Source organism: Choloepus didactylus, chromosome 21 (genome assembly GCF_015220235.1).
Source record: "Choloepus didactylus isolate mChoDid1 chromosome 21, mChoDid1.pri, whole genome shotgun sequence".
NCBI lineage: Eukaryota > Metazoa > Chordata > Mammalia > Pilosa > Megalonychidae > Choloepus > Choloepus didactylus.
Window position 1 is genome coordinate 797274 of NC_051327.1, and position 25714 is coordinate 822987.

Genomic DNA, 25714 nt, shown 5'->3' on the forward strand with positions numbered 1-25714 from the left:
TCAGTTTCTTCACCTCTAAAACAGGTACAAAGAAACCTACCTCAGAGATGTTGTGAAATTTGACTCATAAAAAGCTTAGGGCATCCCCTAGCATACAGAAACATTTAGTAGATAGTAGCTGTTGTCACTGCTATCAACCCCCACTTGCCCAAGCTTTGGTTTAGTCAATTCTTTCACATTTGAAAATGACCTGACTCTATAGTTCACTCCTAGTTCCCAAATTTTGTTTTTCCTCCTCTTCTGATCTATAATATCTTAACAGTGCCAGGTACTGTAACCTAATATTAGGAATAATGAATTCAATTCACTAATTTTAAATTAGACAATTAGTGCTCAGAGAGCTTTCCTATGATTTCTTAGCAAGCAGTACCAATCCTACATCTGCGGAATGAAATGAGTAACAAAAGAAAGAACAAATGGGAAAAAGGGGCAGGAGTGTAAGAGAACACCTAACTGCCCTAGATGAGGGCAAAACTCCCGGCTTGGTCATATTACCATCTAGTTTACTGAGAAAACTTACCAGTTAGACTGCTAAATAGTCTCACAACTAAACAGACCTTTGGAGACACAAGGAAATAATACAATTTCAAAAAAAGGGGGAATGAAGTTGGAAGTTTTCTAGAACTTAAGTTTTATTTAAATTAGAATTTAGAATATTTAAATCTATAAAACCTTTAGAAAGTCTTTCAGTTCTTAACAGAGAAACAAACAAACAAAAATCCCATTAACACTGACTTTAAAACATTCTCAACACCACAAGACACCAATTTGTATTGCTGTTTGCCTCCAGTCCTCAACCATTGTATGCTTTCTAGGAAGTACAATTCCACGTGTCAAGAAAAGGTTATACTAAATTATCCCTCTATAATTAACCTATTTCTCAACCTCCTTTTTCCTCCTCACTACATTCCCCTGAAGATTCCTTCTAGAAACTCCTAAAAACAACTTGAAGAGAAAACCCATGTTGCTACTATGGTTGCCTTTTTTTTTAAGTACAGAAACTATATTCCCAAATTATATTCTAAGCCTGAGAATCACAAATTAAGTAAATGGCCATAACTCTTAGATGTGAAACAGAACAGAGGAGAGTATTATGAATAGTCTTTTTTGAAAAGGGAAGCATTGTAGCCAAAATTAATAAAAATCACTTAATATTGTAGTGACCCTTGCTGGCGTCTAATTGTTTTTATAGGAAGGCATGTTAGCTGGTCTTTTATTTAAATAGAAAATAACCCACGTCTGAATTTAAATTCCTTTAAAAGACCATAACAGCTACTAGGGACTCTTAAATCTATGTATTTTTCTATATTCAAGGCATAAGGACCTATTAAGCACCCTAGTATGAGAAATACCATAATATGTCATTTCCCAGTTCTGAAGGTCACTTTTAGCTGGTGAAAAAGATAGCAAAAGTATAAGATAACATTCCATACCAAAAGGAAAAGGCATGGCACAGGTTTTTGGAAAGGCACCAGCTAGAGTTAGAAAATATTTATATTATTATATATTATATATAATATAAGTATAATTATATTGCTATTCTCTCACCAAGCATAGCCACTTAACTCATTCCGATGCTCTTATGCAAAATGAATGGATTACAACAGATATTATCTGAAGTCTTTTTCTGAGATGACAATATACAGATTATAAAACAGGCAGATTGTTTTTACTGTGGTGAATTTGTTCCAACATTTATATAGATGGGCCTGCCCACCTGGTTCATGGAGATGTCTGTCACCTGCCTGGATACAACTGCTACCTCCTACAACAGACAAAAGACAAGCTCAGGAATGTGCCTTAATACTCCCATAACTTAAAATCTTTTATATTGGCTCAAGTATGCCGGTTTGGGAGAGTTTTGTTGTTTTTGCATTTTTTTTTTTTTAATTCTTTTTTTCACTATTACAAAAGAGCTATTTGGTCCCAGCCTATGGAAATACCAGCTGTCCTCACTTCACCAATGGGTTGTATTTAAAATTCAGTTGTAAGCTGGTTGCTTGGAACTCAGAGAACAGTCTTATTTACAGGGCAGCCTAGCTTATTAAACCTAACATTTACTAGAGAAACTAAACTTTCCTTATTTATATTGTGTTTAGTGGCTAGATATTATTAGTTTCTATGGGATACACAGGAATACCCTATCAGTGCTGAAGAGCTGGCAGAAGAAAAAACTCCCTATATCTCTAAGCCTCTGATGATGGTTCTTGCAGGAGGACATGGCTGGAGTGAGAGAACAGAACCATGGAGTGAGGCAGGGATGCAGTGGTAGAGTAGGAAAAGCTGCCACTTCATATTTGGCGAAAAGCCAAATGGCACAAACGTCATTATTCATGTGTTAAAGACATAGTTATGTTGGGCACACATATAGGATCACCAATACTGAACTGCTGATTTAGAGATTAGGTTCTAAAAGGAAGAACTTCAACAATTAGAGAAATCTGTAAATGTTACAATTTAAAAACTACACTCACAAATAACAAAAGAGGAACTGTTAAAAAAAAATCTACACTCACATTACATATTACAAGAATACAGTATTCAAAGAAATCATCCCAGTAACCCCTTCCCTTTCTTAGAATTTCCTAAGCAAACAAGTTCTAAACAAATTTCATTACATATTGTCTTAGGCTTCTTCTCTAGCCATTTCACATACATCCTGATTTATAAGGTAAACCTTCAACTCCTTAGAAGAAGGGACATACAAGGCCTAATGCGCACTCAGAAGCTTGCCAATCCAATGATTCTACGTAAAGTATATGCAAGCATCCTCCTCAATAAACTTCTTAAGTTACTTAGAAGCTCCTTTCATTGAGTAAATGGACTTCACACCATGGAACAAGAGTCTGACAATCCTTCCCCCAACATTAGACTTACTGAGGCCATAATTTTTTCGTAACAAATCCTTAATCAGATGATAAGACTACCCTAAATCAACAGGCCTCTAACAGAGGCCTAAGGCATCATTTGGTGCCAAAGCTCTAAACTAGAATCCTATTCTAAATCCTGGACTATGACATACACCCCATGCATCTCTTCCCAGTCACCAGAAAGCAACCAAAAGGCAGATGACTAAGGCACCTACCATATCATCTCACCTCATCCTTATTCCTCCACAGTGCTGTGTACTCCACTCCTCTGCTAATACTTGCTAAACACAGATACTTTGGATTTGCTGGAGGCACTGTAAGTTCAGCATGTCCAGAAATGAATCATTTATCTTTTCTCCTTTCTTTGTCTTCCCTAACCTGATTAACCTCTTCCAAGATGTACTCAGTCACTCAATCTGGAACCTAAGAGTCCATCTAGATTATTCTCCCTTCATATGCTTTGGACAAATTCTGTGGATTCTTTCAATAGTTCATCTACCAGTATCTCAGTTTCTAGTTTCTGCCCCTTCTAATCCAATTCCACAATTTGCCAAAAAACACAAACTTCCACGTCATTTTACTAAAACGTCTTCAGTGTTCTCCCGAACACCAATGGCCAAAGCCCTGAGAACAGCATACAGCCACCACCAACCTCTCCAGTCTCATCCCCTGACATTTTCACACTGCATCAGATTTATCCTCATCTCTCCCCAATCAAAACCCAAACTTTAACACATACAGGCTATGGATGCTTACCTGAGTTTCCTTTGCCTGGAATCTTTTTCTATTCTGTTTCTTATTCACCTAGCTAATTTTGAATATATGAAATTATAATATGTCCCTTTGTCTCATCTGAGGCTAAGTTAAGCACTTTTCTCTGTGCTTCAACAATTCCCAGTAAATAAAATGCCTCTACCATAGATTTGTATCCTGCCTTTTTCCCTATTACATAACATGAAGATAAGTTGTTATTTGGATAGCATAAATCTAATGCCTAGCATAAAAGAGGCATATATATTAAAAATTAAATTTTTCACTAGAAGAGAGAAATAGAACAAAATTTCCACTGGGTATTTTAGAACATTTTTAAGGTTCTTGAAACTTCGACGTATTAGGAAGTGAGTGCCCAGCTTAGTTTACCATCATCAGCCTTTACTATATTAACTTTTTAGAAAACTTTTGTAAATGATAGTAATCTTTTATTTTTGCCTTATTTTGTATTTGCTTTGGTTACATTTTTTATAATGTACTGACTAGAGTTCTTGGGCAGCAAATAATGTTATACGACTATTTTTAAATATCCTAACATAAACTGCAAATCTTAAAAATCAGGTACTAAATAAAAAGGGAAAAGGAAATTGATACTTTGTTTCCTATTGTATGTATTAATATTTCCTTTATTGCTGGATTCCTGCATTACTTTATTTCCTATTACGTGTACGCACCACATCTTCATTTAATTCAATCCTCACTTCACAAAACGTAAGTAAATTGAGGCTCAGAGAGGTTAATTAAAATTTAAGGCCACGTCACTCTGTATGGGAGAACCAGGTTTCAAATCCTCAGCTATGCAGCTACAAATTTCAAGCTCTTCACACTTATAAAATGATGTATTATGAAACACTCAGAAATAGCTACTGAAAGATAAAGACCTACATAATGCACTTACCTTTGAAAAACTTTTGGAAAGATTAACTAAATATGCATTAAATTGTACACACTCAACAAATTACTGTATATGCATATTTAAAAACATTTAACATTAAAATGAATCTCCACTGAAGTTAACATTAAATCAAACGCTTTTAAAAAACACCCAAGAATCAATTGTCTTTTTTAATCTATGTTTAAACTGTTTAATATAAATAGTTTATACATATACTACCTTCTTTTGAGCAGCTTCCTTCTTTTTCTTGTCGTCTTTTTTCTTTTTCTTTTCTTCCATCAACTGTTCTTCTTCTTGCACTAAATCCCTGAACCACACAGTTGCAATTAACTTTCCCAAAATGTATTAAGAAATAAAAATAATGTTGCATACAAGTTCACTTTCACTCTTACTAGAAGTAAAGACATGGCAAATGATGCTATTCTTTTATCATTCATTGAAATAAAACACAAATTGCAACCTAAATCTAACTATAGGCTACAGTGTGGCCACTATACAGTTTAATTCACTCTTTACTAAGCTACAACAAGGGAGACAACCTAAAATTAGTAAACTGTATATGGGGAAACAAGCAATTCCCTCCAATTCTAGAATGTAAGCAACATAGTATAAGTCCCAGTTATCTTACTTCTGGCCCCATATTATCAATCAGTAGCTGACGGCAATGACTGGGACCTCTCCACAATCCTTTCATGCCCAGGTACCCTGGTTACCTCTCTTTGGCTTTCCTAAACAGCTTTATCAACATTTTTAGAACAAAAGTTATTTATAATTCATGACCTGTATTTCATCATTACAATTATTTCACATTCAATAAGCATTCCAAACTATTCTATCAATACTTTTGAAACAATCATTAATGAACTCATTACATACTTTATTTCAATTTTTAAAATTTCAAATGTTCAAAGTTGTCAACAGAACCTCTGGTTCAGGATTTTTTTGTGAAAATGATCGATTGAGCAAATGTGGTTGCCTCCTCCTTCCCGCTGAATAAAATGACACGGGAAAAAAAAGGTAATAAATCTTTTCAAAGCTGATGAATAAATAAGAATGAAGAAAGCCACAACCCAGAATAAACATAAGAGATGTCTGGATGGATGGATGTGCCATCCTTTCTGGTGGAGCTCTAGAGAGGTCCCAAGACCAGAGCAGTGAGAGCAAGAATAGGCACAGAACAAAAAGACTGTCTAAGGAATAGAAAGCCCACAGCTACTCAAACCCTCCCATCCACTCCCCATTCCTGTGCCTACATGGCCACAGATAGCAGCTAAATTTGAATCCAGAATAAAACCCAAGAAACACTCTCTGAAGAAACTAAACCTCCCGCAGGAAGCCAGTAGAGTTCCAACAGTCAGTTTGGTGTACCAGATCAAAGTCATCCTTATTAAAGGCTACTGCCACTCCCCTCCATAATACTCTAAAGTGAAGCCTACCAATTAACACCCTTCACACACAGAGGGCCCAGCATCAGCCTTTGCATTGAGTGTAGAAGCCTACTGGGTAAACAGACCTCTGTCAATCACCTTAGAGTTTAAAACCTAAATCTTTATTCATAATACCAACAGAGAACCAAGTATCACTAAGAAAACCAAAACACAAAGAGAACGTACATAACTCAGCCCTAAAGAAGCTTTCCAGAGGAGACAGTATATCAGGCAGACAAGGAAAGGTTCAGGGGCATGACACAGACATCTGGGAATTGCAAATCATTTATAAAGACCAGAATACATATGGCAGTGGGAAAGCAGCAGAAGATAAAATGAGAAAGCTAGACAAGTACATACCAATGTTCCAGTTGCACGCAAGGTGATTACAAAATGTAAGTTGGCTATACTGATGTCTTTAAAAAAGACAGTAGACAGAGGCTTGAACGAGAGTATAGAAATGATGATTATCAGTAAGGATAACTAAAAGGATAAAAAGAGAGAAAAATAATAGATCTGACAAATAAAAGCCAATGGATAAAATGGTTGAAGGACAGCTTTTACAGTAACAATATTCAATGTTAATGGATTAAACTCCCCAATCAAAAGACAAAGATCAGGAGAATGGATAAAAAAAAATATGAACAACTGTATGCTGTTTACAAGAGATTCATTTTAGACCCACAGATACAAATAAGTTGAAAGTGAAAGGAGGGAAAAAGATATTTCATGCAAGCAGTAACAAAAAAAAAAAGCTAGGGTAGCTACACTAATCAGACAAAATAGACTTTAAAGGCAAAAAAAAAATGTTATAAGGGGACAAAGAAGGACATTATATATTAATAAAAGGGGAAATTCACCAAGAAGAAATAATCATAAATATTTATGCACCTAATCAAGGTATCCAAAAACACCTGAGGCAAACACCAGAGAAACTGAAGGGAGTAATAAATGCCTTTACTACAATAGTGGGAGACTTCAACACACAACTCTCTAATAGAGCTTTGAAATGGAGAATCAATAAGGACACAGACAACCTAAACAATATAATAAAACGAGATCTAACAGGCAGATACATAATACTGCACCCCAAAACAGCAGGATATACATTCTTCTGAAGTGCTCAGTGAACATTCTCCAGGACAGACCACATGATGGGTCACAAAACAGGTGTTAATAAATTTTAAAAGACTGAAATTACACAAAGCACTTTCTCTGATCATAATGGAATGAAGCTAGAAATCAATGACAACCGGAGAAACCGAAATTTCACAAATATATGGAGGTTAAACAACATGCTCTCAAACAATCAGTGGGTCAAAGAAGAAATTGCAAGAGAAATCAGTAAGTATCTCAAAATGAATGAAAACAAGAACGTAACATATCAAAACTTATGAGATGCAGCAAAGACAGTGCTGAGAGGGAAATTCATAGCCCTAAACACCTAAACCAAAGACCTAACTGAACAATCAATTAGACTGTTCAAAATTAAATGAACAAAATAAATGAACAACAAAAAAACCAGAATCGATAAAGCCAAAAATGGGTTATTTGAGAAGATCAATAAAATGAACAAACCCTGAGCTAGACTGACAAAGACAAAGAGAGAGGAGATGCAAATAAAACCAGAAATGAGAGGGGACTCATTACCATGGGCCCCAAAGAAATAAAAAAGATCATATGTGGATACTAAGAACAACTGTATGTCAGTAAGTTAGACAACTTAGATGAAATGGACAATTTCCTAGAAATACACAAACAACCTACAATGACTCAAAAAGAAACAGAAGTTCTTAATAAACCAAACACAAGTAAAGAGATTGACTCAGTCATCAAAAATCTTCAAAGAAAAGCCCAAGACCACATGGCTTCACGAGAATTTTACCAAACACTCCAAGAATAATTAACACCATTCCTGCTCAAACTCTTCCAAAAATTTGAAGAAGAGGGAACACTACCTAACTCATTCTATAAAGCCAACATCACCTTAATACCAAAGCCTGCTAAAAAGATACTAGAAGAAAACAACAGACCAATCTCTTTAATGAATACAGATACAAAAATCCTCAAGAAAATACTTGCAAATAGAATACAACAGCATGTTTAAAGAATTATACACCATGACCAAATAGTTTTTAATCCAAGTATGTGAGGGTCATTCAACACAAGAAAATCAATTAATATAATACACCACACATCAACAAATCAAAAGGCAAAAACCGTATGATCATCTCAAATGGTGCAGAAAAAGCATTTAAAAAAATCCAGCATCCTTTCTTGATAAAAACACCTTAAAAGGCAGGAATCAAAGGAAACCTCCCCAACATGATAAAGGGCGTTTATAGAAAAAACCCACAGATAACATCATAATCAACCAAAGCATTCTCTGTTAGACCTGGAACAAGACAAGGATGCCTACTGTCACCACTTTAATTCAACATTGTGCTAGAAGTTCTAGCTAAACAAACAGGCAAGAAGAAGAAATAAAAGGAAACCAAATAGGAAAGGAAGAAGTAAAATTTTCACTATCTGCAGAGGATATGATCCTATATTTAGAAATCCCCAAAAAACTATGACAAAGCTACTTGAGATAATGAGTTCAGCAAAGTGGTAGGATACAAGATCATCATGCAAAAATCAGTAGGGCTTTTATACACTGGTAATGAACTATCTGTGGAGATAAAGAAGAAAAAAATCCATCTTCTGCTAAGAATAAACTTAACCAAGGATGCAAAGGACCTGTACACAGAAAACTACAAAACATTGCTAATAGAAATCAAAAAAGACCAAAATAAATGAAAGGCATCCAGTGTTCATGGATTGGAAAGCTAAATGTCAATTTTACCCAAACTGATTTTATATATTCAATGCAATCCCAAACAAAATTCCAACACCCTACTTTCCATTATCAAATTTATTTGCAAAGTAAGGGGCCTCCCCCCTGAGGAACTGAGGAAAAATGTGGAAATACTAAACTTCCCCACCTGGGGAATTACTGATATTCTCACAAGCACTGAGGACTACCAATTTAGCAGGTTAAGCCCTCGATCTTGGGGCTTGTCCTTATGAAGCTTGTTACTGTAAAGGAAAGGCTGAGCCTACTTAAAATTGTGCCTAAGAGTCTCCCCCAGAAAACCTCTTTTTTTTTGCTCAGAGGCGGCCTTTCTCTCTCTCTCTCTCTAAGCCCACTTGGCAGGTAAACTCACTGCCCTCCCCCCTACATGGGACATGACTCCCAGGAGTGTAAATTTCCCTGGCAGTGTGGGACATGACTCCCAGGAATGAGCGTGGACCTGGCATTCTGGGATTGAGAAACTCTTCTTGCCCAAAAGGGGAAAGCAAAATGAAACAAAATAAAGTTTCAGTGGCTGAGAGATCTCAAATGGAGTCAAGAGGTCATTCTAGAAGGTATTCTTACGCGCTACAGAAATATTCCTTCGCAGTTTTTAGAGTATTGGAATGGCTAAAAGGAAATACCTAAAACTGTCAAACTGCAACCCAGTAGCCTTGATTCTTGAAGACAACTGTATAACTATGTATCTTACACATTATGACTGTGTGATTGTGAAAACCTGTGGCTCACACTACCTTTATCTAGTGTACAGGTAGAAAAATGGGGACAAAATTTAATTGAAAAATTAGGGGTGGTGGTGGGATGTTTCAGATATTCTTTTTTATTTTTATTCTTATTTTTATTTTTTTTGAAGTAATGAAATGTTCAAAAACTGATTGTGGTGATGAATCACAACTATATGACGATACTGTGAACAACTGATTGTACACTGTGGATGTGAATATATCTCAAAATGGTATGTGAATATATCTCAATAAAACTGAATTTATTCAAATAGCCAAAAGCATCTTGAAAAAGAATGAAATGGGAGGACTCATGCGTCCTGACTTTAAAGCAGATTATACAGCCACAGTGGTCAAAAAAGCATGGTACTTACAACTAAATGTGGATACTGTAAAATCACCGATTATTTTTGGATAGAATATATGCTACATGAATATATCTCAACAAAATCTGCAGATTCAAAATAAATAAAAAAACTGAAAGATTTAAGTGCTAGAGAAATGTGGGGAAAGAGGTATAACTATTCAGTGTTTGTAGGGTAGCAGAATGGGGCAGCACCTCTGGAGGGTAATATAGCAGATCCACAGGAGGCTAAATACAGGGTTACCACATGATTAGGCAAGTCCTTTAACCAGGGATATCCTTGGAATAACTGAAAGCAGGGACTCAAATAGACATCTGCACACTGATGTTTATGGTAGCGCTATTCACGGTAATGCTAATGACTGGAGGTGGCCAAGGGGTACAGTGACTGAAAAGCAGAAAGGCGAACTATGGTATATACACACAATGGAATACTGTGCAGCTACAGAAAGGAATGAAGTTGTGAGGCATACAACGAGGTGAAGGAGCCCTGAGAACAGCATGTTCAGCAAAATAAGCCAAAAAAAAAGGACAAATATTGTATGGCTTCATTTAGAAAATACTTATCAGAAAATGAGGGCCTAGATTGTAAGCTCTTACAGTAGTCACATTTGTTCCTGAGTTCTAAGGGTTATTTTTAAATGCTGAGAAGCTATGCTTTATGCGTATAACCTGGTTATTTCCCTGGAACTCTGAGTGCCTGTGTGACACCTGAGTCCCAGAACTGGAGTTCTGCAGCTCTGAAAGTCAGCATTATTCCATGTAGCAACTCTTCCCAGTTTTAAAAAAATTGTTTTGTTGTTGTTGTTTTGAGTAATGAAAATGTTCTAAAAACCATGGTGATGAATACACAACTATGTGATGACACTATGAACCACTGATTGTACACTTTGGATGGATTATATGACGTGTGAATGCATCGCAATAAAACTGCTAAAAAAAAAAAAAAACCAGTGTGGTACTGGCATTAAGACAGACATATTGATCAATGGACTTGAATTGAGAGCTCAGAAATAGACACTTCAATCTATTGTCAACTGATTTCTGACATGGCTCCCAAATACACTCAAACAGGACAGAAGAGTCTCTTCAATAAATGGTGTTGAAGAATTGGATATCTATAACCAAAAGAATGAAAAAAGCACCTCTATCTCACATCTTATACAAAAATTAATTCAAAATGGATCAAAGACCTAAAAATACTAAGAGTCACTATCATAAAATTCCTAGAAGAAGGGAACTCTTCAAGATCTAGGATAGTTTCTTAGACCTTATATCCAAAGCACAAGCAATGAAACAAAAACTAGGTAAATGGGACCTCCTCAAAATTGACTACTCTGTGTTTCAAAGGACTCTGTGAAAAGGCAGCCAAGTCAATGGGAGAAAATATTTGGAAACCACTTATCTGATAAGGGTTTAATATCCCGAATCTATAAAGTAATCCTACAACTCAACAATAAAAAGACAATCCAGTTAAAAAATGGGCAAAAGATATGAATAGACATTTTCCAAAGAGGAAACATGAAAAGATGCTCAACATCACTAGCTATTAGGGAAATGTAAATAGAAACCATGAGATATTTCATACCTACTAGAATGGCTGCTATTAAACAAACAGGAAACCACAAGTCTTGGAGAGGATGTGGAGAATTAGGAACACTTATTCATTGCTGGTGGGAATATAAAACAGTACAGCCAATGTGGAAGATGGTTTGGTGGTTCCTCAGAAAGCTAAGTACAGAGTTGCCCTACAATACAGCAATCCCACTACTAGGTACATACCCAGAAGACCTGAAAGTAGGGATGGGAACAGACACTTACACATAGATGTTCATAACAGCATTATTCACAATTGCCAAAAGATGTAAACAACTCAGTGTCCATCAACTGATGAATCAATTAACAAAATGTGGTATATACATATAATTGAATATTATTCAGCTCTAAGAAGGAATGAAGTCCTGAAGCATGCAACAACATGGATGAACCTTGGGGACATTATATTGAGTGAAATAAGCCAGACACAGAAGGACAAATTTTGTATTATCTCACTGATATGAACTAATTATAATATGCAAACTCACAGACATGAAATCTAGAATATAGATTACCGGGGACAGAATGAGGCTAGAGAATGGGGAAAACATGTGCAGATTGTTTAACTAGATTAAACTTAAATATCTGGAAATGGATAAAGGTGAAAACAGCACATTACTGTGAGTATAATTAATAGTTTAAAGTTGTGTATGTCCCCTGAAGGAAAGCTGGAGGAAAACATGCTAATGTATAACACAGTGAATCTCATGGTGGATGATGACTGTGATTTAACAGTGTAAATATAAAAAAGTTCTTTCATGAACTAGAACAAATAAATGACACTATTACAAGAAGTTAATAATAGAGTGGAATATGGGAGAAAATAGACCTACTGCAAACTATGGACTATAATTAACAGCAATATCTTAATATTCTTTCATCAGCAGTAACAAATGAACCATACCAAACAAGAGGTCAACAATCGAGGGGATAAAGAGTATGGGATGTTGGGGTTTTCTTTTATATTTTTATTTTATTTTATTTTTGGAGTAATGAAAATGTTCTAAAATTGATTGTGGTGATGACTGCACAACTATGTGATGATCTGGAAGGCACTGATTGTATACTTTGGATGGACTGTGTGGTGTGTGAATATATCTCAATAAAATTGCATTACATTAAAAAAACTAAATTTATTTAAAATGATGGAGAGGAGATGCAGGTGGATGGTGAAAAACAAAATAAATAACCTTACGTAAAATTGCTGATAATTTAGTAAAGGTAAGTATATGAATGCTAAAATCAGTTAATTTAGGAAGAAGAGTATGATACCTGTTGCTATACTCTGTTGCCATTTTGTACTATGTAGAACTATCATGTAGCTAATTGAGTAGTATAACAGATTCATGCCAAAGTAACCATGACTCATTCTGTATGAGGGAAATGAGGAGATGCAGCAAGCTCACTCACATTACCATCCTTGCCAAGTAAAGGACTGAGATACCCACAAAGGTAGAATAAAATTAGTCAAGAAAGGCATCATCCTATTACCTGTCCTGGACGTCACATTCTAGAAGACATGCAGAACTCAAGAGCAAATACTGAGTACTAAATAATTAACCTTCCTCGGCCTCAGTTTCTTCATATTTAAATTGGGGATAATTGTATCAATCTTCTTCATAGGATTTTTATAACGATTAAATGAGGAGTGCTTACTTAGCACAGTATCCCAAGTAAACACACAAATGCCTAGGCATAAATCCCTCTCATCAATTCTCAGTAGCATCCAAAGGACTGTATTTACCCTACTTCTTTACAGGTGCTTATTATTATTTACAGAAACATCTGAAATCTTCAGCATTTCTTCTTTCTGTCCTCCTGTGAATTATAGGCATTTCCTTTTCGAATCTTGTTCCATGTCACTGTAATTTTACTCTATGAGATGTGTCCTTACTATTTATCTGGAATTTTTTCTCCCTTCCTCTCAAACTTCATTTTAAAGGCTTTCTTGATAAGGTTAGCAAGTGTTCTTCTGGCCAAAAATGGTCTCCTTAAGTACTTAAAAAACATACCAAACTTCCTCTCAAGGATTCAGCTAGTATTGTAAGCATACTTCAGGAAAGGAAAAAAAACAACCTTCTGTTCCTCAATACCATAATCACAGCCAACTAACTACGTTTTCCCCACATCTCCTCCTCTGGAAAGCCAACTGGTAAAAATATATAAATGTACCATCTGTGACCAAACACTACAGCTTCCTGGACGTAAACGCTAGTAGAATTCATTTAAGATATTTGATTATATCATTTACCATTTCTATCAAAAAGATTAAAAGTGGATGGATTTGACAGGTCCAACTGCTCCACTTCATATCTGATACATGTGCCACTAAGACAATATTACTGTCAGCAATCATCCATCCGTTGAAAGTTAATAGCAGGTTACCTCAAATCTGCAAGTACTTATGAATCTGACTTGTTGCTCTAGAAATGCTCCCCTTCTGTAAGAACTTGGTATTTTTATTTATGTCCTGTGTTATAAAGCCTTTGGAATGGCTTATAAAAATCAATGCCACTGAAGGCACTTTCTAGGAAGACAGAAATGTTCTATAACTTGATTGGAAGATGGTGGTTACATTTGTCAAGTCAATGTGTGAATTTTTCTGTATGTGAATTATATCTCGAAATTGGGTTTTAAACATAAAATGGGAAATGCAATATTTGGATTAGGGAAAATAAGGAGATCAAAATCAGAATGGCATATTCCACACAATTATTCAAGGTAAGCTTAAATTTTAGCCTCATTTTCCAATAACCAATACAAATCATTTACTTGCATTGTTCAAGAATGAGTTCCCCTACCAGCATGCAATGGCAAGATGCATCTGTGTTAGATGCTAGCCTATTCAACAATTAAGCCTCATTTTTAGAAAATTCTTCCTTCATTAAGCCAGTATCTACTTCATAATTTCCACTCACTGGTCCTAAAGCCCAGGAATGAGAACAAACCTCTAAGTGATTAAAATAACACAATGATGTGCTGAACATTTTATATGTATTTTCTTACTTAATTATCATCTTTTTATGAAAGGTAAAGATATTTTCCTTTTACAGTTAAGAAACTGAGGTTCAGAAAGGTTAAATGATTTGTCCAAGGTCATATAGCTAGTGCAGAGCGGAGTCAGGATTCAAAGTCATGGTCATGTCTTTCACCTACACAATGGTAGCTCCCAAAAGTAAAATGTTTGCTCTCTTTTCAAGAGCCACAGAGAATACATCTTCTTCCTTTGGACAGATTAAGTGATAGATGTTCTCACTTACAGAATATCCTTCCCTTAGCCTCTGCATCTCCACCATCTTTTTTTTTATTTCCTTCCATCTTCTGCAAGAACCCTTCTAACAAAATGTACTGTCAGGAAACAAAAGATTAGAGTTTCAAGAACCATAGGTGTGTAATTAAATCATGAACAGCAAAAGTATCAAGGAAAACAAAGACTGAACAGCCACTGGTTTTAAATAGAGGACCCAAGGTATTAGGTTCAATTTTTCAGTATTTTTTATTCTGTGATTATTTGTGGCAGGATGGAATGGGAGAAACAACTACAACACAGCTAGGGAACAGCTGTAATGTACCATACTGGAGGAGTTTGACAGTTCAAAAAAATAAAGAAATGGGAAGGTAGCTACAGAGTTATCAGAAATGAGCATGAATTTCTGTCCTTTAAAAAAAAGTTCATGAAAAATGCAAGGTACATGCAGAGCACATAAAATACTACCATTTTTGTAAAAAGAGGTTATGTTTTCATATTTGCCTATATAAAAGGACTCTGAAAGAACAACTAAGAAACTAACAGTAATGATAGGGAAAGCAGTGAGAGGAACTAGACAGATGGGGATCAAGAGAGAAAAGGAGAGGTCTCACTACATACCACCATTATACTTATATATTTTCATTTCTGAACAATGTGAGGGATAACTATTAAAAAAATTAAATACTTTAAATTTTAGATAAAATATAAGCATTAATATTAAATAAGTAGCTTCTAAAAAAGTAAAAAGCTGTTTTTCTCTGCTGGGAAATTTTGCCATGGATGCATACTATATTTGTATCTGTTAAGACAGTTACATAAGTTTTTTTAAAAAAAGTTTTATTACACACCATACAATCCATCCAAAGTATACAAGCAATGGCTCTCAGCATAATCAGAGTTGTGCATTCATCTCCAAAATCAACTTGAGAACATTCTCAATGCTCCAAAAAGAAAATTCCCACACCCCTTATAACCCCTATTGACACTTAGCATCAGTATAGTACCTTTGTTACAGCTGATGAAAGAATATTACAATATTACTATTAGCTATAGTCCTTAGTTTGCATTAGTTTTATTTTTCCCACATACTATCCTATTATTAACACCTTGTATTAGAGAGATATATTTGTTCCAGTTCATGTAAGAACATTCTTATGTTTGTACAATTAACCACAGCCCTCGTTCACAACAGGTTTTGCTGTCATACAGACTCATGTTTTATCCTCTAGTGTTCCTTCTAGTGATACACACAACTCTAAACTTCCCCTTTCAACCATAATCACACCCATAACTCACTGCTGTTAAATACACGTACAGTAATGTGCTACCATCACTGCTATCCATTTCCAAACATTTACAATCAACCTTATTAAAAATTCTGTACAAATTAAGCATCCGTTTCCCATTCTCTACCCTCATCCTATCTCCTGGTAACCTATACACAAGAGTTTATCTCCAAGAGTTTGCTCATTATAAGTAGTTCATATTAGTGAGACTGAACAGTAGTTGCCCTTTTGTGTTTGGCTTATTTCACTCAACATAACATGCTTAAGGTTCATCCATGCTGTTGCGTGCTTCAGGACTTCATTCCTTCTTAGAGCTAAATAATATTCCATCATATGCATATACCACATTTTATCCATTCATCGGTTGATGGACACCTGAACTGCTTCCGTCTTCGGGCAACTGTGAATATGCCACTATGAATATCGGAGTCCAAGTATCTATTCCTGCCCCTATTCTCAGATCTCCTGGGTATAAACCTAGTAGCGGATATCATATGGCAATTCTACACTTAACTTCCTGAGGAACCACCAAACTGTCTTCCCACAGTGGCTGTTCCATTCTACTTCCCCACCAGCAGTGATTAAGTGCTCCTATTTCTCCATATCCTCTACAACATTTGTGGTTTCCTGTTATAATAGCGGCCATTCTAGTAGGTGTGAAATGATATCTCGTTGTGGTTTCTGATTTACATTTCCTTAACAGCTAGTGATGCTGAGCATCTTTTCATGTGCTTTTTAGCCATCTGTATTTCCTCTTTGAAGAAAATGTCAATTCAAGTCTTTTGCCCATTTTTTAATTAGGTTGTTTGTCTTTTTATGGTTGAGCTGTAGGATTTTTAAAAAATATATTCTGGATATTAGACGCTTATCAGATGTGTGGTTTCCAAATATTTTCTGCCACTGAGTAGGCTGCCTTTTCACTTTTTGACAAAGTCCTTTGAAGCAAAAAAAGTATTTAATTCTTAGGAGGTCCCATTTACTTTTTTCTTCTTTTGTTGGTTGTGCTTTGGTTGTAAAGTCTAAAAAACTACCTCTTACCACAAGATCTTCAAGATACTTCCCTACCATTTTCTTCTAGGAGTTTTATGGTCTTATATTTAGGTCTTTAATCCATTTTGAGTTAATTTTTGTATAAGGTGTGAATGGGGTGGTCTTTCATTCTTTTGGATATGGATATCCAGTTCTCCCAGCACTATCTGTTGAAGAAACTGCTCTGTCCCAGTTACGTGGATTTGGCAGCCTTGTCAAAAATCAATTGACCACTGGTGTGAGAGTTTATTCTGAACTCTCAATTCTAGTCCACTGATCAATATATCTATATTTATGCCACTATCATGCTGTTTTGACCACTGTAGCTTTTGTAATATGCTTTAAAGTCAACCATTGCAAGTCCTCCAACTTCGTTCTTTTTCAAGATGTTTTTGCCTATTTGGGGCCCCTTATCCTTCCAAATAAATTTGATAATTGGCTTTTCCATTTCTTCAAAGTAGTCTGTTGGAATTTTGATTGGAATTATGCTGAATCTGTAAAAAGAATTGGATAGAATTGACATTTTAAAGATATCTAGTCTTCCAATCCCTGAACATGGAATGTCCTTCCATTTATTTAACTCTTCTTTGATTTGTTTTAGCAATGTTTTGTCGTTTTCTGTGTGCAGGTCCTTTACATCCTTGGTTAAATTTATTCCTAAATATCTGATTCTTTTAGTTGCTATGGTTATATGACTTTTGTCTTTTGATTTGTTAATGTGATGTCTAATGTTCAACCAAGCTTGTGTTTGCTAGTATAAACCCAACTCAATATATTATTTTTTTAAATAAGTTGCTGGCCTTATAAAAAATTAAAAGGCAAATTAAAAACATAAGGACATACCATTTTTTACTGATTTTACTGGCAAAGTTTTCAAGACTAATAACATCCAGTGCTGGTAATGATGCAAGTTAAGGACTCTCTTACATTGTTAATAGGAATGAAAACCACTATAACCTTTTTGAAAGTATTATGGTAATAGTTTTAACAATTAAAGTTATATATATCCTACCCAGTCATCTCATTTTGGAGAAAATAACCTACAGGAATAAAGTGCCAGAACACAAAGCCATATGCACAGGAAAGTTCACAGTAAGGTTCTCAAGGGCTGAAAAGCAGAAAAACTAAATGTCCACCAATAAAGGAATGGTTATATTATATCATATTATAGCATATCATATCATTAATGAAAAGGAGTTGATGAAGAAATGTCCCTAATTTATTGATAAAAGAACTTGCAGAAATGTGAATAGTGTTCTATTTTTTTTTAAAGTGGTCTGTTTCTTTGCACGACTTTATACAAACTTAGAGAAAGTTATGAGGAAATAACCTCCTTTACTAGGAATACGGAGTGTGCCAGTTTGTATTTATTATGTCCCCCAGAAAAAGCCATATTCTTTAATGCAATCTTGTGGGGGATAGATGTGTTAGTGCAGATTATGCTGGTATCTTTTGATTATTTCCATGGACATGTGACTCAATCAACTGTGTTCAAACGTTTGATTTAATTATTTCCATGGAAATGTGGACCCCACCCATTCAATGTGGGTCTTAATTTAATCACTGGAGTCCTATAAAAGAGCTCACAAACAGAAAGACCTCAGAGCAGCTGAGAGAGACATTTTGGAGATGCCGTTGAAAGCAGACTTTTGTTGATACTTTAGAGATGCCTGTCCAGAGTTTGCGCAAGAGAAGCTAAGAGAGGACAAAACAATTCAAGAGCAACATTTTGAAGAACGCACAGGAGCGGAGGAGCTGGAACACAACATGTGATCAGCAGATGCCAGCCACATGCCTTCCCAGCTAACAGAGGTTTTCCAGGCGCCATTGGCCTTCCTTTGGTGAAGGTACACTCATGTTGATGCTTTAATATGGACATTTTCACTGTCTTCAGACTGTAAATCTGTAACCAAATAAGCCTCCTTTATAAAAGTCAATCCATTTCTGGTATTTTTCATAACAGCAGCATTAGCAAACCGGACGAACTAAGAGAGAGTATTTAGGGAAATTACGTTTTTTTTAAAAAAGCACATCTCTTATTTGAATTGTTATAGTAAGTATGCATTACCTTTGTAGTTATTAAAAAAAAAAAAACATAGCTTTTTTAAAACACCATTATGCCTAGAATTTGTTTTCACCACTCCAGACACCACACTAACTCCCAAGAAAAAAGAAAAAAAAGAGACAAAAATGAAACATTGACCAAGTCTTGTTAATGACTGAGACTGTGTAATGGGTACATGTATATTACCCATTCTAATCTATTTTTGTGTATGTTTGAAATTTGCCATAATAAAAAGACTGTAAAAATGTAAAACTAAAAAATACTTTTTAAACAAAATAAAAAGTCATAAGCCACCACACTATCTTTAAAGGCAATAGGAAGGGCCAACAGGAAGGGTCAATAGGAAGAGAGAGACAGGAGAAAGTAAATGGCAGCAAGCCCCATGGCCTCACCCTGCATCTAGAATGTCCCTCTTGTTCCTGTTTCTCTGAATGCTTGATGATTGGTGTTTGCTACATTCCCATGATGAATATCATTAGAATTAATCCCTTCCAAAAGTACTCTTGTACACTGCTAAGCAGAGTACAGACTAGTAAAGCCCTCTGGTGAACAACTGGAAGTATCTATTAAAATTTTAAAGGTCACTATTCTATGACCCATTAACTCCAAAATAACCTAAACACCAGTCAATATTGAAAAGTTAAGCAGGGCGGGGCAAGATGGCAGAGTGGTGAGGTGTGGGTTTTAGTCACTCCTCCAAGACAGTAGGTAGAAAGCCAAGAGCTGCGTGGACCAGACACTGCAGAGCAATATGACTTTGGGCATACTTCACACAACACTCATGAACGCATGGAACAGCTGAGATCAGCGAAATCTGTAAGTTCTCCCAGCAAGGGGACCCGTGCCCCTCCCTGCCAAGCTCAGTCCCGTGGGATTAGGGGCCATCGGTGCTGGTAACCAGGAAGGAGAAGTGCAGTTGTGGCTCTAATTGAAAACTCAGACTGCTGATCCAAGCTGCAAGCATAGATAGACTGAGACCAGACACCAGAGAATATGGGAGCAGTAAGCACAGCAAAGAGGAGATAGGGAAAGCAAAACAGAAAAAAAAAATCCCCCAAAATAAAAGAGACTTTTTCGAGTTCAGGTGAAAATAATACAGAAAAGGGCAGGGTTCAAACAGAATCAGGCACAGATGCAAATCTAGAGGGCAAGGACCCTTGTCTGAAGAGCCCATTTCTTCGCTTTCTTGATTGTTCCATAATGGCCCTAAACTCCTTGTCCCTTAGTATTTCAATAGCCCATTACATCTGCAAAGACAGCCCTTCCTTTCCTTTCTTTTTTTTTTTTTTCAAACTTTTTCTCTTTTTCGAAAACAATTACTCTAAGAAGCCCATTACAGAAAGCCTCAAAGACTTGCAACTTGGGCCCAGGCAACAGCAGAGCTAAGATAGCTCTGAGAGACAAAGCAATAAGTCTAGTGGCTGAGAAAATTCACCAAACACCATAACTTCCCAAGAGAAGGGGGCCATCCCCTTACAGCCATCTTCCCAGTGGGCTGGGAACCCTCCTGCCCGGTGCCAGTGCCACAGCCCAGAGCTGCCCCAAACAACCCAGTGTGACACGAAGGGTTTCCAGCAACACGCTCAACCCCGCTATATCTGGTGTGGGCAATAACCTTTCACACACCGACAACTAACTGTCCCAGAGCTGGGAAGGCAGAGCTGTGTGAAAACAGGGAAATTAACACGCCCCATTCAGCCAACCTTTCAGGAGGCTGGGAACACCCCTACACGGCCGTGCAGCCCAGAACTTCCCCTGGCGGACAGCACTCACCTGTGATGTACCAGTCTTCCCTCAGCAGAAGCCTTAGGAGGGCACAGCTTGGAAGAGGGACCCATTCGCAAGTCCCAGGGACCATCACCAATACCAAGGACTTGTGGGTCAGCAGCAGAGACAAAACTGTGGTGAGACTGAACTGAAGGATTAGACTATTGCAACAGCTTTAAATCTCCAGGAACACCTGGGAAATTTGATTATTAAAGCTACCCTCCCTCCCTAATCACTCAGACACATGCCCCACATTCAGAGTGGGCAGCACCACCTACATACGCAAACTTGGTGCACCAATTGGACCCCCACAAGAATCAGACCCCCACTCACCACAAAGACAAAGTTGGGGAGAACTGGCCTGAGGGGAATAGGTGGCTCGCGGACGCCACCTGCTGGTTAGTGAGAGAAAGTGTACTCCACCAACCTGTAGATCTAGCAAATTAGATTTAAGTGTTTGAATCAGCCTACATATCCCAAAAGAACCCTATCAAGTTAAGCAAATGCCAAGAGGCCAAAAACAACAGAAAATTTCAAAGCATATGAAAAAAACAGATGATATGGATAACCCAAACCCAAAGACCCAAATCAAAAGATAAGAGGAGACACAGTACTTGGAGCAATTAATCAAAGAACTAAAGAGAAACAATGACAACAAGGCTCAGGATATAAAGGACCTGAAGAAGACCCTAGAAGAGCATAAAGAAGAAACTGCAAGAGTAAATTAAAAAAAAAAGACGATCTTATAGAAATAAAAGAAACTGTCGAGAGGCGGGGCAAGATGGCAGACTGGTGAGCTGTATGTTTTAGTTACTCCTCCAGGAAAGTAGGTAGAAAGCCAGGAACTGCGTGGACTGGACACCACAGAGCAATCTGACTTTGGGCATACTTCATACAACACTCATGAAAATGTGGAACTGCTGAGATCAGCGAAATCTGTAAGTTTTTGCGGCCAGGGGACCCGCGCCCCTCCCTGCCAGGCTCAGTCCCGTGGGAGGAGGGGCTGTCAGCTCCGGGAAGGAGAAGGGAGAACTGCAGTGGCAGCTCTTATCGGAAACTCATTCTACTGATCCAAACTCCAACCATAGATAGACTGAGACCAGACACCAGAGAATCTGAGAACAGCCAGCCCAGCAGAGAGGAGACAGGGATAGAAAAAAAACAATACGAAAAACTCCAAAATAAAAGCGGAGGATTTTTGGAGTTCTGGTGAACATAGAAAGGGGAAGGGCAGAGCTCAGGCCCTGAGGCGCATATGCAAATCCCGAAGAAAAGCTGATCTCTCTGCCCTGTGGACCTTTCCTTAATGGCCCTGGTTGCTTTCTCTCTTAGCATTTCAATAACCCATTAGATCTCTGAGGAGGGCCCTTTTTTTTTTTTTTTTTTACTCCTTTTTTCTTTTTCTAAAATAATTACTCTAAGAAGCCCAATACAGAAAGCTTCAAAGACTTGCAATTTGGGCAGGTCAAGTCAAGAGCAGAACTAAGAGAGCTCTGAGACAAAAGGAAATAATCCAGTGGCTGAGAAAATTCACTAAACACCACAACTTCCCAAGAAAAGGGGGGTGTCCGCTCACAGCCATCATCCTGGTGGACAGGAAACACTCCTGCCCATCGCCAGCCCCACAGCCCAGAGCTGCCCCAGACAACCCAGTGTGACGGAAGTGCTTCAAATAACAGGCACACACCACAAAACTGGGCGTGGACATTAGCCTTCCCTGCAACCTCAGCTGATTGTCCCAGAGTTGGGAAGGTGGAGCAGTGTGAATTAACAAAGCCCCATTCAGTCATTATTTCAGCAGACTGGGAGCCTCCCTACACAGCCCAGCAGCCCAGAACTGCCCTGGGGGGACGGCACTCACCTGTGACATAGCACAGTCATCCCTCAACAGAGGACCCGGGGTGCACAGCCTGGAAGAGGGGCCCACTTGCAAGTCTCAGGAGCCATATGCCAATACCAAGGACTTGTGGGTCAGTGGCAGAGACAAACTGTGGCAGGACTGAACTGAAGGATTAGACTATTGCAGCAGCTTTAAAACTCTAGCATCACCAGGGAGATTTGATTGTTAGGGCCAACCCCCCTCCCTGACTGCCCAGAAACACGCCCCATATACAGGGCAGGCAACACCAACTACACACGCAAGCTTGGCACACCAATTGGACCCCACAAGACTCACTCCCCAACTCATCAAAAAGGCTAAGCAGGGGAGAACTGGCTTGTGCACAACAGGTGGCTCGTGGATGCCACCTGCTGGTTAGTTAGAGAAAGTGTACCCCACGAAGCTGTAGATCTGATAAATTAGAGATAAGGACTTCAATTGGTTTACAAATCCTAAAAGAACCCTATCAAGTTCAGCAAATGCCACGAGGCCAAAAACAACAGAAAATTATAAAGCATATGAAAAAACCAGATGATATGGATAACCCAAGCCCAAGCACACAAATCAAAAGACCAGAAGAGACACAGCACCTAGAGCAGCTACTCAAAGAACTAAAGATGAACAATGAGACCATAGTACGGGAGACAAAGGAAATCAAGAAGACCCTAGAAGAGCATAAACAAGACATTGCAAGACTAAATAAAAAAATGGATGATCTTATGGAAATTAAAGAAACTGTTGACCAAATTAAAAAGATCCTGGACACTCATAGTACAAGACTAGAGGAAGTTGAACAACGAATCAGTGACCTCGAAGAGGACAGAATGGAAAATGAAAGCATAAAAGAAAGAATGGGGAAAAAAATTGAAAAAATCGAAATGGACCTCAGGGATATGATAGATAATATGAAACGTCCGAATATAAGACTCATTGGTGTCGCAGAAGGGGAAGAAAAGGGTAAAGGTCTAGGAAGAGTATTCAAAGAAATTGTTGGGGAAAACTTCCCAAATCTTCTAAACAACATAAATACACAAATCATAAATGCTTAGCGAACTCCAAATAGAATAAATCCAAATAAACCCACTCTGAGACATATACTGATCACACTGTCAAACACAGAAGAGAAGGAGCAAGTTCTGAAAGCAGCAAGAGAAAAGCAATTCACCACAAAGGAAACAGCATAAGACTAAGTAGTGACTACTCAGCAGCCACCATGGAGGCAAGAAAGCAGTGGCACGATATATTTAAAATTCTGAGTGAGAAAAATTTCCAGCCAAGAATACTTTATCCAGCAAAGCTCTCCTTCAAATTTGAGGGAGAGCTTAAATTTTTCACAGACAAACAAATGCTGAGAGAATTTGCTAACAAGAGACCTGCCCTACTGGAGATACTAAAGGGAGCCCTACAGACAGAGAAACAAAGACAGGACAGAGAGACTTGGAGAAAGGTTCAGTATTAAAAAGATTCAGTATGGGTACAATAAAGGATATTAATAGACAGAGGGGAAAAATATGACAAACATAAACCAAAGGATAAGATGGCTGATTCAAGAAATGCCTTCACGGTTATAACGTTGAATCTAAATGGATTAAACTCCCCAATTAAAAGATACAGATTCGCAGAATGGATCAAAAAAAATGAACCATAAATATGTTGCATACAAGAGACTCATCTTAGACACAGGGACACAAAGAAACTGAAAGTGAAAGGATGGAAAAAAATATTGCATGCAAGCTACAGCCAAAAGAAAGCAGGTGTAGCAATATTAATCTCAGATAAAATAGACTTCAAATGCAGGGATGTTTTGAGAGACAAAGAAGGCCACTACATACTAATAAAAGGGGCAATTCAGCAAGAAGAAATAACAATCGTAAATGTCTATGCACCCAATCAAGGTGCCACAAAATACATGAGAGAAACACTGGAAAAACTAAAGGAAGCAATTGATGTTTCCACAATAATCGTGGGAGACTTCAACACATCACTCTCTCCTATAGATAGATCAACCAGACAGAAGACCAATAAGGAAATTGAAAACCTAAACAATCTGATAAATGAATTAGATTTAACAGACATATACAGGACATTACATCCCAAATCACCAGGATACACATACTTTTCTAGTACTCACGGAACTTTCTCCAGAATAGATCATATGCTGGGATATAAAACAAGCCTCAATAAATTTAAAAAGATTGAAATTATTCAAAACACATTCTCTGACCACAATGGAATACAATTAGAAGTCAATAACCATCAGAGACTTAGAAAATTCACAAATACCTGGAGGTTAAACAACACACTCCTAAACAATCAGTGGGTTAAAGAAGAAATAGCAAGAGAAATTGCTAAATATATAGAGACGAATGAAAATGAGAACACAACATACCAAAACCTATGGGATGCAGCAAAAGCAGTGCTGAGGGGGAAATTTATAGCACTAAACGCATATATTAAAAAGGAAGAAAAAGCCAAAATCAAAGAACTAATGGATCAACTGAAGAAGCTAGAAAATGAACAGCAAACCAATCCTAAACCAAGTAGAAGAAAAGAAATAACAAGGATTAAAGCAGAAATAAATGACATAGAGAACAAAAAAACAATAGAGAGGATAAATATCACCAAAAGTTGGTTCTTTGAGAAGATCAACAAGATTGACAAGCCCCTAGCTAGACTGACAAAATCAAAAAGAGAGAAGATCCATATAAACAAAATAATGAATGAAAAAGGTGACATAACTGCAGATCCTGAAGAAATTAAAAAAACTATAAGAGGATATTATGAACAACTCTATGGCAACAAACTGGATAATGTAGAAGACATGGACAATTTCCTGGAAACATATGAACAACCTAGACTGACCAGAGAAGAAATAGAAGACCTCAACCAACCCATCACAAGCAAAGAGATCCAATCAGTCATCAAAAATCTTCCCACAA

General features: G+C 37.2%; 1 protein-coding gene across 5 annotated transcripts in view; it reads right to left on the reverse strand.

Moving 5' to 3' along the window:
* TNRC6A (trinucleotide repeat containing adaptor 6A) overlaps nt 1–25714 on the reverse strand; it is a 273917-nt gene that overhangs the window by 75419 nt on the left and 172784 nt on the right. For 4 of the 5 annotated variants that reach the window (XM_037815357.1, XM_037815360.1, XM_037815356.1 and 1 more), the window contains exon 3: nt 4756–4843. In XM_037815357.1, the coding sequence (XP_037671285.1) occupies nt 4756–4843 (88 nt within the window). Of the gene's footprint in view, nt 1–1717; nt 1766–4755; nt 4844–25714 lie in introns of those variants that run through there. The other variant, XM_037815359.1, reaches the window with a different exon arrangement.